This window comes from Salarias fasciatus, chromosome 15 (assembly GCF_902148845.1).
Source record: "Salarias fasciatus chromosome 15, fSalaFa1.1, whole genome shotgun sequence".
Taxonomy (NCBI): Eukaryota; Metazoa; Chordata; class Actinopteri; order Blenniiformes; family Blenniidae; genus Salarias; species Salarias fasciatus.
The window spans coordinates 8,107,749-8,122,055 of record NC_043759.1 but is presented as its reverse complement, the minus strand read 5'-3'; the positions used below and the strand labels follow the sequence as shown (position 1 = coordinate 8,122,055).

At 44.0% G+C, this 14,307-nt stretch overlaps 2 protein-coding genes across 3 annotated transcripts; one reads left to right on the top strand and one right to left on the bottom strand.

Moving 5' to 3' along the window:
• Positions 1-271: 271 nt before the first annotated feature.
• On the bottom strand, positions 272-13,967 carry LOC115402280 (prospero homeobox protein 1-like). The gene is made up of 5 exons (XM_030110795.1): positions 13,924-13,967; positions 12,582-12,651; positions 3,612-3,713; positions 3,108-3,302; positions 272-439 (listed from the first exon to the last, which is right to left on the bottom strand). The coding sequence occupies exons 1-5, from the start codon at positions 13,965-13,967 to the stop codon at positions 272-274; spliced, it is 579 nt and encodes a 192-aa protein (XP_029966655.1).
• On the top strand, positions 6,672-12,304 carry LOC115401378 (dihydrolipoyllysine-residue succinyltransferase component of 2-oxoglutarate dehydrogenase complex, mitochondrial-like). 2 transcript variants are annotated; one of them, XM_030109521.1, is made up of 15 exons: positions 6,672-6,782; positions 8,141-8,174; positions 8,419-8,455; positions 8,564-8,628; positions 8,707-8,781; positions 8,862-8,917; positions 8,989-9,097; positions 9,601-9,738; positions 9,875-9,936; positions 10,063-10,160; positions 10,288-10,418; positions 10,492-10,565; positions 10,641-10,724; positions 10,861-11,028; positions 11,133-12,304. In XM_030109521.1, exons 1-15 carry the CDS (start codon positions 6,720-6,722, stop codon positions 11,265-11,267), a joined length of 1,329 nt encoding a protein of 442 aa, XP_029965381.1. In that variant the 5' UTR covers positions 6,672-6,719; the 3' UTR covers positions 11,268-12,304. The 2 variants fall into 2 exon arrangements, with proteins under 2 accessions (XP_029965381.1, XP_029965382.1); XM_030109522.1 differs by lacking the exon at positions 11,133-12,304 and having other exon boundaries at positions 10,641-10,773; positions 10,861-11,002.
• Positions 13,968-14,307: the final 340 nt, after the last annotated feature.

Genomic DNA, 14,307 nt, shown 5'->3' with positions numbered 1-14,307 from the left:
TTATTAAAGATCTTTTTTTTCTGACTGCTTGTGAGTCTGTTATTGTTCTTATTGCAGGAAAATAAACTAAAATCCTGTCAAGCTTCCATCAGACGCCCAAACTATGTATTATCAGAGGAGAATATATGCTCTACGTGGAAAAATTCCCGTTCCTGCAGACGGTTTATCTGCTGGTGATGGACGACAGCAGATAGACTCCTGTTCAGGCCTGTGTTTCTGCCGATCGTCCTGACTTTACCCCTGACGGTACCTGAAGTCCTCTGCTCGGATCTTAACCAGAGTGATGACTTTTGAATTCGGGCGGCACGTCGGCGTCCAGTTTACAGATGGTCTTGTAGATGGCTTTCTTCCACGATGGATCGCGATCCTTTCCCATCGAGATCGCCATGTAGAATTCTCTCAGTGTGATCTGGGCGACTTCCAGGAACCTGTCAGGGACCTGAGAATCCACACAGATGTTTATGACTTAATGAACGCTGTCGATCCAGCCTGTGGCTTTCATTATAGAGCTACACACTGTGGTAGACGATTATTGTGTAGTGGTTAAGGTAAGTAAGGCAACAAGCCTCTTGTAATGGAGAAAGAGCTTTAATACAGAACTGGCAACAGGAGTTATCCTGGCAGTATTTGTCAGATTTGTTCTGTAACTGGAATATTTTTCAATTTGTCCAACGTGAAGCTGGTTTCTGTCATTGATATGCAATGATCTGTAAATTAAAATATCTCTTTTGGTCAAAAGTCGGGTTTCTGCACCAAACTAAAGCACTTTTAATGGAAAAATATATTACTTTACCTGACCTGTGCTGTCTTTGCAAGAAGAAATTAAAAGTGGTGCAATGTTTTCAGAGGGAGTAACTAGAAAGTTTAAATCATCTACTTATAAAGCTGCCGCTGCTAATCAAGTGAACCATGAAAAAGGTCTCGGTTTTAAGAAGCAATTTTTATTTTGAAGCATTGAGGACATAAAGAAGCGGTGTTAATCCTGAAAGTCTCTCTATTGTGGAAAGGAAATTAGCACTGTGCCGTGTTCGGAAAGAAATACAAGACGGAAGTTACAACCTAATAAAATCTATGTAGCAAAATTTCTGGATCAAAGATTTCAGATTAACGGTCATGCTGGATGGAGAGTGATGTCTGAGCTGAACCTGTGAAAACCCGCTTGAAGCACAACTTTAGCTCTTCTCAACTTTCTTCCACTCTTCCAATTTTATCTTCTGTTTCTCCTCTCCGCATTGAGATCAAGAATCAAAGAAAAAAAACCTGCATCTGCTGAATGTTTGTTCAGTAACACTTGTTTTTTTTTTTTTGTCAGTTAACATATTGATGTTTCTTTTTCTCTAACATCTTTTCACACCTGATTATCAGAACTGTCTTAGTTCAGTCATTCCTACCTAAAATGTGACCCGAGATATTTTCTCAAAATGTGCATTCAATAGCAAGCAAAAAGATAAATTCCCCAAAACTTCGACTCAAAGAAACATTGGGTTTTCATTTATTTTGACATTTCAAATATATGTATTTTTTTTTTATTTTAAGTCATGAGTTACAAGATTTAAGAAACATCTGATCTTAGGAAATGTTTCATCATTTTGAATATAATCTAATTTAGATTTTCATGACATAAGTTGAAACTATTGATTTAAAAAAAGCCTTGAAATTCTTCAGTATGTTTGAAAGAATAAAACATGAAATGCACCTATACACACTAAGTATTTTTATTTTCAGTATTTTTTCATTTAGTTTGGAACAACTTCCAAGTGAGCCTTTTTTTCTGAGAATTTTTGCCAAAAAGATTGTACGTAACTAAAACGCAAATCAATTTTCTTTTCTCACTTTATCTAGAACACTAAACTACAAGGCTTTCTCACCAGAATAACCGGAATTACACTTCTGCTGTTAAACTTCATTACCAATATTGAAAAGGATGAACTGAAATGTGAAAAAAAAAAGTCAACGACTGTAGACGCGGCTCATCTGTCATCTCCTGAAACCTGTTTTTGCACCTTCAAAAATAGTGGTTTTCTATGAATACTTCGGTACATTAACGGTCACAGACGACCAGTCAAACATTTGGACACAACAAAATCATTCAGTGGTTCTTTTTTTCAATAATTATGATTTCATGACTGTTTACATTGTAGATTCTCACTGAAAGCATCAAAACTATGAATTAACAAATGTGGAATCATGTAGTAGCCAAATAGAGTAAAATAACTCAAAATATGTTTGATATTTTACATTCTTCAGACTAGCCTCCCTTTGCCTCGCACACTCGGCCTTCTGCTTCATGAGGTCTTCTTCTCCTGGGGTCTCTGTGGAAATCAGGCCTTTTCAGTCAGCTTTCTATTTAGGGACACATTTGAAGTTTTTGCAGTTTTCCGGACTGACCAACCCTCAGCTCTGACAGTAATGACGGGCCGCCGTCTCTCCACTCGGCTGATTGGTTCCTGCCGTAATATGAATTCCAACAGCTGTTTGAATCGGGCTGTCAGCTGTGTATCTACGTTTGTTTTAGGCTAATGAACCCTGACAAGACACTCCACAGAAGGCCAAGGGTTTGCAGCGCAAGATGGTAGCTACTCTGAGGAATCTGAAATATGGAGTGCTTTGAATTATTTAACACTTTTTGTCTATTGCATGTGTTCATTTGTTTTGAAGCCTTCAGTGAGAATTTTAAATGAAAACGGACTAAACTGAACTATAAAGAGCAAGGTACTGACTGAGAAAGTGGGTCCTGCGTTTGGAGTTGTGTGAAGTTGATATGAACATCACCTTATTGAATTTGTGGAAAAGAAGTTTTGTAACATTTTCGTTCTTGTATTCAGCTACACAATGAAAGCTTCATTTGTTTCCCACGGTGGGAAATAAAAGTGAAGTGTGAGAAAACTTGCAAATTTTCCTCTTCTGTTTTAATCAACACAATACCAGCATCAGTAAAGAAGCATGAAATCTGTGGAAAATTAGCATCACAGCTGGGTCACACATGAATTATTGCCCAGTATGTTCCAACGTCTCAAAACAAGAGGATGATCTGAGCCTGTGTGGAGTCGCTCTCCGCCACACGGGACCCCCGGCGTCCGTCAGCGCCGCCCCGGGTTTCTCCTCACCTGGAAGTCGTTGGCCTTGTTGTAGTGCGTGTTCAGAGCTCTGAAAAGTTCCGATTCTCTCCCCACAGTCAGAGCCCTCACGTCCGCCACCCCCTCCAGCAGAGCGTGCCGGGCGAACTTCTCCATCTGGATGTAGTAAAACTCCCTGAAGTTGCTGAACCACTTGATGAGCTGGGAGGTGATGCAGCGGGTGAACTGAAGGTGAGACGGGTAAGTAACACGTAAGGATTCGTTTTTGTATTTCACACTGTGGAGGAAAACATGAATAAACGGTATGTTGTTGTGGTGTTTTTTGTACATCATATATTCAGTTTCTGAATGATGCGATTGCTGGAATGTAACGCCCACGGACATGACATGGAAAAAAAAAAAAAAAGAATCCAGAGGTCACAGAACAATAAAGTGTGGAGATCTTTCATGTGTCTATTTTGTTCGTGGTTTGATGCTGGGCAGAAAAACTCGGAGGTGTGAGCTTTTCTCTCTATGCTTGAGAGATTTTCTTACCTGCACATCATGGAAGCACATCTTCAGCACCTGTGAGCTCGGATAGCGCGTGTAGAAGAACACAAGCTTTGCTTTCTTCAGGTGGTTTGTGGTCAGGCCCTCCTTATATTTTAACACTGTTAAAGTTAAAACTCATATCAAACCGTTTTCTTTGTCAGTTTGACCTTTTAAAGTGTATTAGTTTGTACAGATGGATCAGCTGCATGTTGCGAGCACCCAAAAGAAAGGGAAAAGGCAGTATTAGCACTTCAAATTAACATATGTCATGATGTTTGGTTAACTTCAAATACGAAAAAGAAAATAGTGAATTCAGGATGCCCAATCAAGACAGTCATCTCATTCCATTATTACAATTAAATAGGAATCTCACAAGAACAGCGGAGAGGAAAATCTCCCAGTAACCAGAGAGAAAACCGCCACAGAACCAGGCTGCTCAGGTTGATGAGGTTAGGCAATAAACAAATCAATAACACATACTACCGTCTAAAATTCAACTAATGTAGGATTAAAGGTGTTGAAGTGGCAGGAAATGTGGCACTTTTCAAGGATACGTTGAGAGAGTGCAGGTTGTTTTTCACCAGGCTGTCACACTCCACCTTCACATGGGGGAGACGCAGGCTTTCCAGAAGGATCGCCTCCATCGGCACGTGAGCCTGCGGGCTCCTGACGGGTCGGGAGTTGACCTTCGACCGGACTTTGACGGCGCTCCAGGGCGTCTCAAAGGAGTCCAGATTGGTTCGACCGCCTTGGGACCGTCTGTCTGCCAGACATCTGAGAGCACGGAGGCGGTCGGCACTGAGACTCTCCTCTGGAGACTGAACGTCAAGCAGAGGCGAGTCTGGACGAGGGTGAGCTCCAGACCTGGACTGCAGGACCAGCTTGTCGGATGGTTCCACTTCGGGCTTTTGTACGACCAGAGACAGAGCTTCGGTCTGAACGTCCCGGATCTCCTCTGCAGCCCGGCAACGGGATATTCTGAAACTGGCGTCTCTGCACAGCGCTGCCTGAAAAGGTAGGTGTGTCTCTGCGTTCCTCGCATCGCCGGGGAGTATCTGACCAAACGGCATGCTTCTGAAAATGGAGTCGACGCTCCTGCTGACGGCTCGGGACAGTTCGTACTTTAAAGCCCCTGCCATGAGCTTCATTCGCTCTGGTTTGGACTGAAAGTAGTTCATCAACTTCAGCTTCTTCCATCCTTGATGCTTTTCACTTGAATCCGTTTCACACTCGCTGTCAGGATCTGTGAAAGCGTCACTTTGAGATGGATAGTTGTCTTCTTTCTTACCGTTTGCAGCTGCTGTTCTTTCATTCTGAGTGACTTTTGTCCTGAGACGCTGATACTGTCTCTCGAACTGGTTTTGACTTACAGGGTTAGAGTCTCCTCTTTCCAGGTGTTTATGCTGTAAAGATTCTTCCCGGTTCTTCTTTCCGTCGCTCTGGTTTAGTGTCACATCAGTGCGGTAGATACCGGGACAGCTGCTCATGCCCTTGATGATATTTTCTACTCTGGCACGCTTTGCCTGGTGTCCGCTGTTCAGGTTGCACTCGTGCTGAGCAGGAGACAGGAGGCGTTTTGTGCTGCCGTCTCCGGACGACTGGAGCCCCATCTGGCGGGAAAACGGCAGGCTTGACCCGCCACTTTCACTGCAACAGGCACCGTCTGGCAGAGCTTTTGTGCCACGGCCGTCTTTGTGTAAGGAAGCACCTGATGTGTCTAAATTTGATGGCATGGGTTTGAATGAGGAGGGATGCCCAGCGGTGCAGTCCACGGGCTGCGTGCTGTTCGAGGGATACATGCTTTAAGAGGAACAACCGACAAAACAAATGAGAGAAAAGTTATCAGCGGTATCACACATGATGCAAAGGTCAACTGTATTTTCAGTTGTTGGAAATTTAGTACACAAATACTGATTTTGAGAACTGTTTGATCATTTAACTAGGTCAAGAATCAAATAATTAGCTGATATATTTAATTGCCGAGCAGCTGAATGAAGATTTGATAACCCACCTGTTAGTTTTCCAGGAGGACCGGAGGAAGCTGCAGGTCGGAGCTTGGGGGAGGAAAAGAGAACTTGGTTATTTGTACTGGTCCAGCTCAGAGCCCCTTCAGAGGATGGGAGGTGTGGTTTAGCATGGCAGCCTATCCCATCCCTACATGACTTATTGCTTCTTAATATTTAAATAAGGATATTCTTTTCAAGATACACTGTCCATCTGTTGTAGTAATAACTATCAATCTCAGGCTTTTTGTGTCCATAAAATATTTTAACCTGAATTGATCACAATCTTTGAGTGTAGTTTATAATCTCAGAATATTGTATTTCAGATTTTGTCATGCAAAAAACTGCAGGGGCCACATGTGTTTGTTTTTTCTTATTAGTCCATGATTCATCCGTCTGTTCTCACCTCACTATCATCCTGTTTATAGCTGTAGGTTACTGGAGCTGTTTGAAGGCAGAAAACACTCTGGACAGGTATGTGTAAATCATTTTGATCCTGTGAGCTCTATAAGGTTTTCTGTATTCATATTTTACTCTACAGATCTGTAGAGTCAAATATGAATACGAATTTACAAAGCAAGTTTTGCTGATGTAATATCTCTTTAACACTCATTAATGCACAGGGAGAATATGCAAATGCCACACGAAGTCCAACAAGAATTCCTGGCAACTAAAACATGTTTAGTGCTTAATATTCCATCTCTTTATCTAATATTTAAAACATAAATAAAATAAAAAATATTTTTAAAACTGCAAAAAAAAAAAAAAACTATTTGCCGAATGTGAATATACTCATATAAGAGCTTGTAAATGTAAAAAAAAATAAAGATTATTTGGTGAATAAAGTTTGAAATTTTGTCGTAATTTTGTATTTTCCATGTCATATTTATCATATCCATCTTTACATTAAAAAAAATGTACTCGTAACACTGAAGAAGGTGTTTGGCTGGCAGAACGCTTTTGGGAGTGGCATAGCTTCGTCCTCACAGCTCGGACCCCCCTCCTGTCCTCCCAGTTGGTTCCTCCCGGCCTCCCCCGCCCCCTCTCGGTCACATGGTATCGCCCTGCCTCCCTGCTCTCGCGCCGCTGTCATCAGGCGGACTCAGAGATGTGGTCCCGGTCCCGGTGCGCGTACCGGACTCTGGGCCGCCCGCTGTCCGCGGTGTGTCAGGTAGGTTTGACACAAACAAAACGAGTCTCTTCACTTGAAACCACCTTTCCGGTGTTTTCGGTTCTTGTAACGAGCAGCGGCGAAGCGAAGCGAAGCGGGGCGTCGCCTCTCCGCACCCAGCAGGGAGGAACCGGAGGAGAAAGACTTTCTCCACAAGTCAGATAAATATCCTCAAAACCAACACAGCACTTCTTTTACTGCGTTTTGTTTCTCTCTTGACAGCTTTTCTCTTCCAGTGTTAACCCGACTAGATTAGAAGCTAATAAACTCTGCTGCTGTGAGGCTGATGTGTCATGAGAACCATTTAATTATCTGAGTCAGGAAAAAGACTTCTTTTAACTCTTTGTATGTATTTTTTTTTTGTATGTATTTTTTTTTTTTTAATAATAGAGAACTTGTTTATTCCCCAGTCACATGGCTAATGTCATTATAAGTGAGGAGTGTTCAGTCCTCTTCAGCCTTATCCAGGTTTCTAACATGATAGAGTCCCAGCAGTCCTCTGGTCACTGACACTTTCCTGCAGCTGTACAGCAGAACACAGATGAACCTTTAGGATCAGGATAGCACAGCTGTTACACTTCTCCTCAGGGTTTTTTTTTATATATATCTACCAAAGCTGTAGTTTAGATTTCATGTTTGAAACTGGATTAATATTGGATGTGAAATATTGCAGAGCTTTCACTAGTGTGGTTTTTCCTGTTTGGCTGAAGCTGCTCAGTATTTGTCTTCTGCCACTGCATTCTCCCCTCAGCTCTCTGTGGTTCATCTATAGTGAAATATAACACCTGCATGCCTGAGCACGCTTTCATTTATACTACAGACGATTAGATTTAGGCTTTTGCAACCCCACCCTCGTGTGTAGGGTTGGCGTCGAACATGAGCGGCTCCACCAGACAAACGTCCCTGTAAAAGCCGAGCAAACTGGACCGGCCTCTTCCCTGAAGGCCCGGCCCCTCCAGAGCAAACACAACCACCAGATGACTCAGTGGCTTCACCGCCGCCCTGCAAAACCCACAGTTTTCTTCTGAGAGGGAGAAAAGAGTCAAGACAATTAAAGACATCCAGCAAGCCTTGTGACTGTATTGAACTTTGAATAAAACAAACAGGTTGATCATATAGATAAATGGTTTTAATTGTTTGAAAAAGGTGTGCAAATATTGAAAGCAGTCAGTTTATACGGAAACGGCAGAGACACTGAAAGCCATTCAGTCCAAACCTGTCTGAAATATTCGCACAGCATTGTACCTATTATATTTTGGAAATTATGATAATTCATGTCTTATTGAATCGTAGCATTCACATAAAAACACTTTGTGTTGAACAAAAACAAGAACGTGAAGTATTTCTGTATCTTTCAGGCCGGTGACGTGTTCGTCCAACAAAGTGTCTCCGGTGAGTTGTTGTTTTGTTTTTTCCTGGAATTTGAGAGCCTGTGCTGTGGTGTAACCAATGAGGCTGCTGTCTTTAATCCACGGTCGATAAATAAACATGCTCCCTGAGTGGCTCGTCCACGGGACGATCAGTAATGCTTGTTTAACGGCTACGATGTCTGAGGAGCCGACGAGTGGTTAACTGCAGCTTTCGCACAACTCCAGACCCTGTCGGTTCAGCATCTGATTTTATGTTTCTCTTTAAGGCCGGTCTGTATGCAGTCGGGCCGTTTATTATAAACCGTAAGTACTTTCAGTTTGTATTTTTTATTTAAATCTAAACCAATTGAATGCCCTGAGCCTGTCTCGGCTATGGTAATCATCATCTTTTGTTATATTCATGAATTGCAGATGTGAGTTTCTGTCATCGACCAACGTTCGCCGCGTCAGATACTTCAAGACGTCTGCCGTCCGCAGTACGTTTCCCAAACATTTCCTCTGTTATGTCTTCAAGAGGACAGTATTTGACTCATGGCTGTTGTTGTTTTGTACAGGGAATGAGTTGGTTACGGTCAAAACTCCCGCGTTTGCAGAATCTGTGTCTGAGGGCGATGTGAGATGGGAGAAAGGTTGGTGTCTGTCCATAAAACCTCTTTTAAACACACATGGTGACATGTCTACATGAGTTCCTGTGTTTGTGTTCCCTCAGCTGTGGGCGATTCGGTGGCCGAAGATGAAATCGTGTGTGAAATTGAGACTGACAAGGTAAAGACCAGCTGAAAACCAGCAGAGTTGTTTCATTTAAAAAGATTTAAGGAGAAAGTTGTTGTTTCCAGACCTCGGTGCCGGTCCCCGCTCCAGCGTCGGGCGTGGTCGAGGAGCTCCTGGTGCCTGATGGGGGGAAGGTGGAAGCAGGAACGCCGCTCTTCACACTGCGGAAGGGAGGTTCGCGTTTCAGGAGCCACACACAGTCCACTTTAAACTTTAAAGTTTTCATTGTTGTTATGGTGCAGAGCATATGTGATCAAAATGTCTATTTCCACAAAACCAACCATCACTACTGAAAATGACTCTAATTTCAACATAAGGCCAATTTTAATGAAAACTTCTGACAGGTTTTGGCCCACATGCCTTATGTTTGACACCACTGGTGTATTTTGATATCTGGTAATGTTTGTTTGTTTTGAATCACGGTGTGTGAGAGTTATTCCCAGAAAATGATTTCACTGCTCGAGCAGCCATCTCTTGAGATGTCGGCCGCCTCATTGATCGTTCACAGCTGAGAGGCAGCGCTGTCGTTTTACTGTTTCAAATTTATTGATCACTATAAAGGTGTGTTCAATATTCTCCTGGGAAAAGAATTTTGATAAGGGACAAATTTACCTATTATAGTATATTTTATGAGTTGTTCTTTCTTTCCATATCTTGAACTCTTCCTCCCTCCTCAGATGCTCCTCAGGCCGAAGCTTCCCCCTCCCCAGCTGCTGCAGCAGAGGCTCCGCCCCCTCCACCTCCTCCACCCCCTCCTCCTCCCACTCCTGCTGCGCCTCCTCCACCTCCCCCCCGGACTCCTCAAGCCAGGCCAAGTGAGTCTCCTTGTTTATGTGAATATATTTCTTCACTTAAACACACACGTCAACATATCCGGAGGCGTTACGATGGCGACTCACCAAGCTCTGTGATCAGCTCTGATTTCACCGTTTGACTGTTTGTTTTTTGGAGTTTCTGCTGTGAAGCCCACGGTCGCAGCCCCAGCAGCACCTGGGAGCAGAGGAGAACGCAGGGTAACGTCAGACGGGCGTGCTTTTGTTCCTCACATCACAAATCCTGTCTTGATTCAGTCATGCGTTGTAAACTGCACCTTCAGGGAGCTCAGCCTCATGTTTCCGGCGCTTTGCTCCGGTGTGCAGGTGAAGATGAGCCGCATGAGGCTGAGAATCGCTCAGAGGCTGAAGGAGGCTCAGAACACGTGCGCCATGCTGACCACGTTCAACGAGGTGGACATGAGGTGAGACGGAGTCGCCCCTCTTCAACAGACCCACAAAAAAAAGAAAAAAAAAACGCGCCTGATTTACGTCTCATTAAGTTCATTTTGGTTTCTTTTTTTTTTTTTTTCTCGCCCTCTTTTGCTGCAGCAACATTAAGGAGATGAGGAATATGTATAACGAGGCTTTCACAAAGAAGCACAACACCAAACTGGGCTTCATGTCACCGTTTGTAAAAGCTGCAGCGCACGCTCTGATGGACCAGCCTGCCGTTAATGCCGGTAACACACACACACACACACACACTTGTTCCATGCCACTTGCCAAATACAACAAGTCTCCTTTTCTTTGCAGTGATCGATGAGTCGACCAATGAGATCGTCTACAGAGATTACGTCGACATTAGTGTTGCCGTGGCAACTCCGAAGGTATGACTTTTTTCGCGACTCTCGGCGCGCCTGGAATGGGACCTGCTGAACCAGTTCCGTCTCTCCTCCGTTCAGGGCCTCGTCGTTCCCGTGATCCGAAACGCTGAGGCCATGAACTTTGTGGACATTGAGAAAGCCATCAACGCCCTGGGAGAGAAGGTAAAGATCTGTGTTCCCTGGACGACTCTCGCATGTCCGAAGATCAAAAGTACGTTTTGTTTAGAAAAAAAACCAAAACAAACAAACTCCTGGACCTTGCTTAAAATCCAGACGAAATCCTCCGCTGTGTTTTCAGGCTCGTGACAACGAGCTCGCCGTTGAAGACATGGACGGAGGCACGTTCACCATCAGTAACGGCGGCGTGTTTGGCTCCTTGTTCGGCACGCCCATCATCAACCCCCCGCAGTCCGCCATCCTGGGAATGCACGGCATCTTCGACCGGCCCGTTGCCATCGGCGGCCAGGTGAGAACCGCTCCACGCTCTCATCATTCGGACCGAAGTCACACTTCCAGACTCGGAACGCCACCGAAACGCTTCTCATGTATGAAACAACTGTGCTTTGGCAGGTCGAGGTCCGGCCCATGATGTTCGTGGCGCTGACGTACGACCACCGTCTCATTGACGGCAGAGAGGCCGTCACTTTCTTGCGCAAGATTAAAACGGTGGTTGAAGATCCGCGGCTGCTGTTTTTGGACATGTGACACTCGGCGTGGCGCACGGCGGAACGGACTGAGTCGCCCAGTCAGAGCGGAGTTCCAACACTTGAAAGTCAATTTCCTGTAGAGAGAATCTGCGTCACGGTCTGAATATACGAGATCGCGGAGTATCAGTTATATGGCTGCGTTTACACGACGACAGTTTCAAGTGACAACGCAAAACTTCCTTTGCGTTCTGGTGTTCTTTTAACAACTTTGCGCGCAATGTTTCGAAAAACGTCTTTCTGTTTTGGCGGAAATGGGACAAAACGCAAACTTGAAAATGAAGAGTACATCATTTTCAGCGTTCCTGCCGTTTCCGTGGAAACTGACGTCGTTTTCAAAACGTTGCCACGTAAGCGCAAAACCTTTCTGACATGAAGTCGTTAAAACGACAAGCTTTCACTTGAAATTTTGTTTGCCCTAACATAGCATAAATTGAAGCAGACAAACTCCTCACACACACACACATACACACACACACACACACGAAGCTGCAGACAGATGCCGATCTGTGTTCTTGTCTGTTCTCTAAACGCACAAAGGTTGTTTGGTTTTTGTCTCAAACAGCTCGGTTGCTCAACTTCCTCCCTCCTCCTGGTTAGTTTGGGCTCCTGACACACTTTTTCCACCGTGGGGCCAAATGAATCGGTCCAAGATGTTAACAAGGATCCAGAGATTTTCTCGGCTTGTTGTTGCACAAATTAACCAGAAAGGAAGAAGAGTTCTGCGATGGATGAGAAGTTCACTTCTGGACATATCGGTGCCTGAAATGACTCGATTTGTTCATAATCAACTTTTCTGTTCTTCAGATTTTACTCCCACCTACACCCATGTTATACTTTTTGTTAGCAGCTTTTTTTATATGAAACTTTCTGTTCTTGCTGTTATGATTTGAGCGATAAGCCGGGAGATGGACGCTTTCCAAAAACGCACAACGTAGGTAAGTCGAGCTGACATGTTTTTATTCTGTCTTATATATGAAATGCTTTTTATTTATACCCGTTAAAAAAATTAAACTCAAGAATTTTATATACTTAAAACCTTGCCTTGCACTCATCATTCCAAATTTTTTTTGTGATTTATATATGTATATCAATAATGATACGCCTCTTGCCTTTTTAAAAAAAAAAAAAAAGTGTCTCAGAGACACGGCGACGGTGGAAATCCAAGCGCGAGGCGGCGAGCGTCTTCATGGCCGATCTTGGCGGAAGCATTTTATCTTGTGCCAGATCTATTTTGCTCCCGAACCCCGCGCCGTGCGCGAGTCGTGCGCCAGCAGTGGATCTTCAAAGCCTGATTATCCGGCCTGCCGCCGGCCTCTTGAGCAGCGCCGGATAATGGGATCATCTCTGACAGAGTCTTGAGGGTTGCTTGGCCTCTTCTGCCACTTCACAGACACAGGCTCGAGTGTGTGCAGCTGTGTATGATGCCCCTTCACTGTTTTCTGTTTACTTTAATAATCGCGGGGAGACAATGGCTCCCAGTGTACGTCTTTGTTGGCTTGCCAGCACCTACACAAATGTCTCAACAACACTGTTTGGAGCAAAAACACCAAATTCATTATGCAAACAGGAAAAAATGAAACATTAGATTACCATGAGAATACTGGAGGTTCTAATGGGCCCGAATACGGAAAACAATGACACAAGGGCTTCTTTCATTTAATTATTTACTTTTATTACAGCTCAAGATTCCATTAGCGCTTTCGAGATCATGTTAATTGGCAGCGTGTGCCAGTGGGTGCATAGATATCTGAAGGGTTTGTTGGCAGGTTTTTGTTTTGTCTTCAAAATTTGGCCAAATCTCTGAATTTCCAATTGGACTGCTCAATAAGATGTGGGTTTTTAAGTCTTTGTGCCCATTCAGATAAAGATGGCCCATTAGAAATTGGCAGCAAGCTGTTTGTTTTCATTAGGCCACATCAGAGAGATAATTTACCTAAATTATTCTATTTTGGTCCGTCTATGAAAAAAACAAACCTCAGATCAGCGGCATTGCGTGAGGACTTGCAGTTGTTGAGATGAACACTGAAAAAGTTCCAACTTTTTTCCCAAACTTGCTGAGAGTTTAATATCAGAAGGAAGCTCTTGAGATGCAAAAGTTTAAAGGTTTTACTTCAGAAGAGGGATTCAAACCAGCAAACTTTGGAGAGTTGATCTAATTTTCTGACATCTTTGTAGACACATTGGAGTTCAGGGGCCACATTCAGCCCAGTCTCATGTTTAGTCAGCTGGAACGATAAAATACGGCCATAATAACCTGTTTAAACAATGTTTCAAGTGAAGATTCATATTCTTTTTTGTTTTCGTTCCAGGAAAGTGTTGCGTTTTGAAAGTTTACATTTACATGGAAACGCTGAAAACATGAAGTTACTCTACTCACACATATGCAAAACTATTTACTCCATTTGAAAAAAGTTGCATTTTCAATGGATCCAAGCACTGTCGTCATGGAAACGGGGCCAAACATTATTGTTTCACATGTTTTCACGGTGTGCCTGACTGTTATTCACGTCCACTGTGGAGCAACATCATGAACTTAATATCACTGCGTATGTCCTTAACCTGACCTTGACCTTATAGGTTCACATTAAAACCTGAATCCCAAAGCTGAGGCAGATCGGTGTGTGTGTGTGTGTGTGTGTGGAAACTGTTCGAACTTGACAGAGAGCAGATGTTGCTGAGGAGGCGCCTCCGTCGTCATTGTCTCCTTTTGTGGCGACCACCTGATGGAAATCGCACCTTGAGACAATTCCCCATCACGCCCTCGGCCGCGCCGCCGCGCCTGCATAAGTAACGTCCCGCATCCATATTCATCGGCGCTCTGTTCTCTCTGCAGGACGATTCATTCAGCGCTGACCGGCGGCGCGGCCACACAACCGGCCCGCATCTGGCGCTATTCTTCCTCTCCCCTCGGCCCTTTGATATGGACGCCGGCGCTCTTTTTCTTCCGCCTCCCGTTCTGTTGTCATACCAGAAGATTATTTCTGGAGGGGGGGGAGAACGGAGCGGCGGACCCGGATCGCAGCCACAGTCGGTGCAGC

Coding starts and splice junctions, on each gene's coding strand:
- LOC115401378 (XM_030109521.1), top strand. CDS start 6,720: ATGTGGTCCCGGTCCCGGTGCGCGTACCGGACTCTGGGCCGCCCGCTG. Junction 10,161..10,287: donor TTCAACGAGGTGGACATGAG/GTGAGACGGAGT, acceptor CTTTTGCTGCAG/CAACATTAAGGAGATGAGGA. Junction 10,725..10,860: donor TCAACGCCCTGGGAGAGAAG/GTAAAGATCTGT, acceptor CTGTGTTTTCAG/GCTCGTGACAACGAGCTCGC.
- LOC115402280 (XM_030110795.1), bottom strand. CDS start 13,967: ATGACGACGGAGGCGCCTCCTCAGCAACATCTGCTCTCTGTCAA. Junction 3,714..12,581: donor TATCCGGCGCTGCTCAAGAG/GCCGGCGGCAGG, acceptor TTAAAATATAAG/GAGGGCCTGACCACAAACCA. Junction 440..3,107: donor ACAAGGCCAACGACTTCCAG/GTGAGGAGAAAC, acceptor GTGGATTCTCAG/GTCCCTGACAGGTTCCTGGA.